The sequence below is a fragment of the Eptesicus fuscus genome, chromosome 5 (genome assembly GCF_027574615.1).
Source record: "Eptesicus fuscus isolate TK198812 chromosome 5, DD_ASM_mEF_20220401, whole genome shotgun sequence".
NCBI lineage: Eukaryota > Metazoa > Chordata > Mammalia > Chiroptera > Vespertilionidae > Eptesicus > Eptesicus fuscus.
This window is the reverse complement of record NC_072477.1, coordinates 88,806,465-88,809,365: the sequence shown is the minus strand read 5'-3', so window position 1 is coordinate 88,809,365 and position 2,901 is coordinate 88,806,465. Positions and strand designations below refer to the sequence as shown.

The 2,901-nt window shown below is 71.5% G+C and overlaps 1 protein-coding gene across 1 annotated transcript; it reads right to left on the bottom strand.

The window, feature by feature from the left end:
* Positions 1-268: 268 nt before the first annotated feature.
* On the bottom strand, positions 269-1,975 carry INSM2 (INSM transcriptional repressor 2). The gene has a single exon (XM_008158979.3). The coding sequence runs from the start codon at positions 1,973-1,975 to the stop codon at positions 290-292; it is 1,686 nt and encodes a 561-aa protein (XP_008157201.2). The 3' UTR covers positions 269-289.
* Positions 1,976-2,901: the final 926 nt, after the last annotated feature.

Here is a 2,901-nt window from a genome sequence, read left to right as displayed (position 1 = left end):
TTTGGGAGGTGAGGGGGTGGGGATACCGTTTTCATGGGGAAAGAAGGATTTAAAGCTGGCAGTCCTTGGCCTCGAATGTTTATGCCATCCATATACATAACCTGCTCTAGAAAGGGGTTTTACATTTTGCTGTCCGCCCCTATGTCAGAACATGGACTACTGAGACTTCTAGGAGAGAACATAGAGGAAAGCAATGAGGTAAACTTGCAAGTTGAAGAGAGCCCTACAGAAATCCCCACGATCTGTTTCCTCCGGGGCCAACCTCGCCAACTACGCGGCCTCCGGGCCCTCAACAGCCTGGCCGCAGGGGCATCTGCAGCAGCAGCACCTGCCGACTCTCGGAGGGGTGGCACTTATTGATGTGCCGAGTCAGCCCCGGGGAGCTAAAGAAAGTGGACGGGCAGTGCTTGCACGAGAAAATCTGCTGAGCACTCCCGTCGGACGCCCCTCCCGGGCTCCGAGCTTCCGGGGCAGCCCCGGCCAAAGCTGGCAGGAGCAGCTCCTCCCGGACCGCGTGCCACAGCCGGTGCTTGTCCCTGATGTCCGCGGACGGGAAGTGCGCCCCGCACAGGGGGCAAGTGAAGGCCAGCGGAACCCCGCGTTCGGAGCCAAAGCCTGGGGCCAGCGCGCGGGCCGAACCCGCCTCGTGAGTGCCCAGGTGCTTGCGCAGATAGGCTTGGCGACGGAACTTCTTGTGGCAATAGGGGCACACGAAGATCTCGGGTCCCCCGACACCACTGGCACTGCCCGGCCCAGGCAGTCGACGCCCCAATACCCCTTCCGCGTAGGGGCCCCGAGGCAGCGGTGCCTCGAGGTGGGACAACACCTGGAGGCCCTGGGATGGGGCGCCGTCCGGGCGCGGCTCCAGCCCGGAGCTGTCCCGGGCCTGCAGGTGCTGATTTCCCGTCTGCTCGGCGCGGCTGTTCTCCTTCCCCTCCGCCAGAAAAGAGGCAACAGCCGCGGGATCCGGGGAGGACGAAGGAGGAGGCTTCCCGTCCATCGAGGAGACCGCGGCGGCGTGTGCCACGGCGGGACGCGGCTTGTGCCAGCGGCGATGGGAGGCGAGGTTGGCCGGGCAGCTGAAGACCTTATCGCACTCGGGGCAGCGGTACTCCACGCGGACGATGCGGGAGCAGCGGTGCTGAGCCAGCGCGAAGGGGTCCGCGTACTGTTCCTTGCACAGCTGGCAGATGAACTCCCCCAGCGGCGTGCGGCCGCCCGCCGGGCCCCGGGACGGGGCTCCGGGCTCCTCCTCCTTGATCCTCAGGCCTAGGACCGGCGACGTGGTCACTTCATCAGCGAAGCTCAACTTCCTCATGGCCTTTGGCTTCTTGACCCCCGCGGCCGCGGGTCCGGACACGCAGCCCGGAGGCGCCTTGGCGCGGCGTTCGCCCGTGGCGGGACGCTTCAGGCTGTGCAGGGCGGCCGAGAGCGGTGCGGCGTCCGGGTGCAGCGCGGGCTCTGGGAACGGAGCCCGGAGCGGCAGCTGGAACTGTTCCCCCGAGGTCGGCGCGGCGGCGGGTGCCAGCGAGCAGGAGAAGGCGGCCACGGCAGCGGCGCCCCCGGGGAAGGACTCCGCGGAGGCCGGCGAGCGGAGGCAGCGCTCCAGAAACGCCCGGCGCAGCTCCACGCCCACCGGCTTGGCGGGGCTGGAGCTGGGCCTGGGACTCTCCCTGCCGTCCGCCCTCCACTCGGCACCTTCCCGCCCCCCCGCCCCCGGGCTCACCCCGGCGGCCCGGCAAGGCGACCCCGACAGTTCCCGGGCCGCCGCCGCCGCCGCCGCCTCCGGCCCCTTTCCGGGCTCCTGGCTAGACGGTGGCGCCTGCTCCGCATCCGGCCCGGGGGCCCTGGGAGCCTCCTGGGCGAAGGGCGGCGCCCCCGGGGGCTCCGGGACGGGGAACACCCGCTGGGCGAGGCGCACTCGGTACGCGCCGCCAGTCCGTTTAGTTCGCTTCACCAGGAAGCCCCGCGGCATGGTGCAGTCGGGGGCGGGGGGAATGGGGTGCTACCGGGGCCGAGCGGGCGAGCACCGCGGCTGCCCCTGGAGCTTCGTTGCGGCGGTCATGCCTGCTCGGCCTTTATAGCTGAGACACAGGCCCGGGCCCCGCCGGCGCCTCGGGGCCGCGCTGGCCAATCAGGAGTGGGAGCGGGCTCCGGGGCGGGGTTTCGCGGAGCCGGGCTCTCGGGGTCCCCCGGCGGGCGGCGAGCGCGCCCCTGTCCGCCTCCCCGGCCCCAGCCGACCTAGGGGCTGCCCGAGGCATCCCCCCCTCCCCACCAACCCCCCACCCCCACCCCCGCCCCCGCCGCCCAACCGGGGAAAGAGAAGACGGAAGAAGGTAAGTCCCGGGGTGTGAGGAAGCGCCGCGCTCCCCGCTGCAGCCGCCTCCAGGGACGGAGCAAGGAGCCCTGCGGGGGCCACCTGACGGCGCCCCCCCGCCCGCGGCTCCCTGCCTGTGGGCCGGGGCCCTGCTGCCCCCGCCGTGGGGCCTGACAGAAAGGCCCCGCCCCGCGGAGCCGAGCTGGGAGGAAGGGGCAGCGGGGTTCGGGGAGGCGACCAGGTGGGCGTCCGCCGGGGAATGCGTGAAGGGCCTCTGCCTGGATCGAGCCGAGGGGAAGCTGCGCCCGGGCGGCCGGGCTGCTAAGTCCGCCGCCCGGTGCCTGCACTTGACGGCGGGAGCGCGTCTGCCGCCCGGTATCGATCCGCACCGCGCGCGCCGCGGAGACCAGGAGGACTCATCTGGGGAGAAGGGCCCTCAGGGCGGGAGCGCGTGCGTGCCGCGAGCTTCGGGAGCTCAGGGGCGGGCAGGCTCCGGGGCCCGGGTGCGCGGGGATTATCGACGCCCCCGGCCCGAGGGCGACAGGAGGGGGAGGGGGGAGTCAGAATCCAATTTCCCAGTGTCC

What these genes read in the sequence shown, in the direction of transcription:
- INSM2 (XM_008158979.3), bottom strand. Translation starts at nt 1,975, where the DNA reads ATGCCGCGGGGCTTCCTGGTGAAGCGAACTAAACGGACTGGCGGCGCG.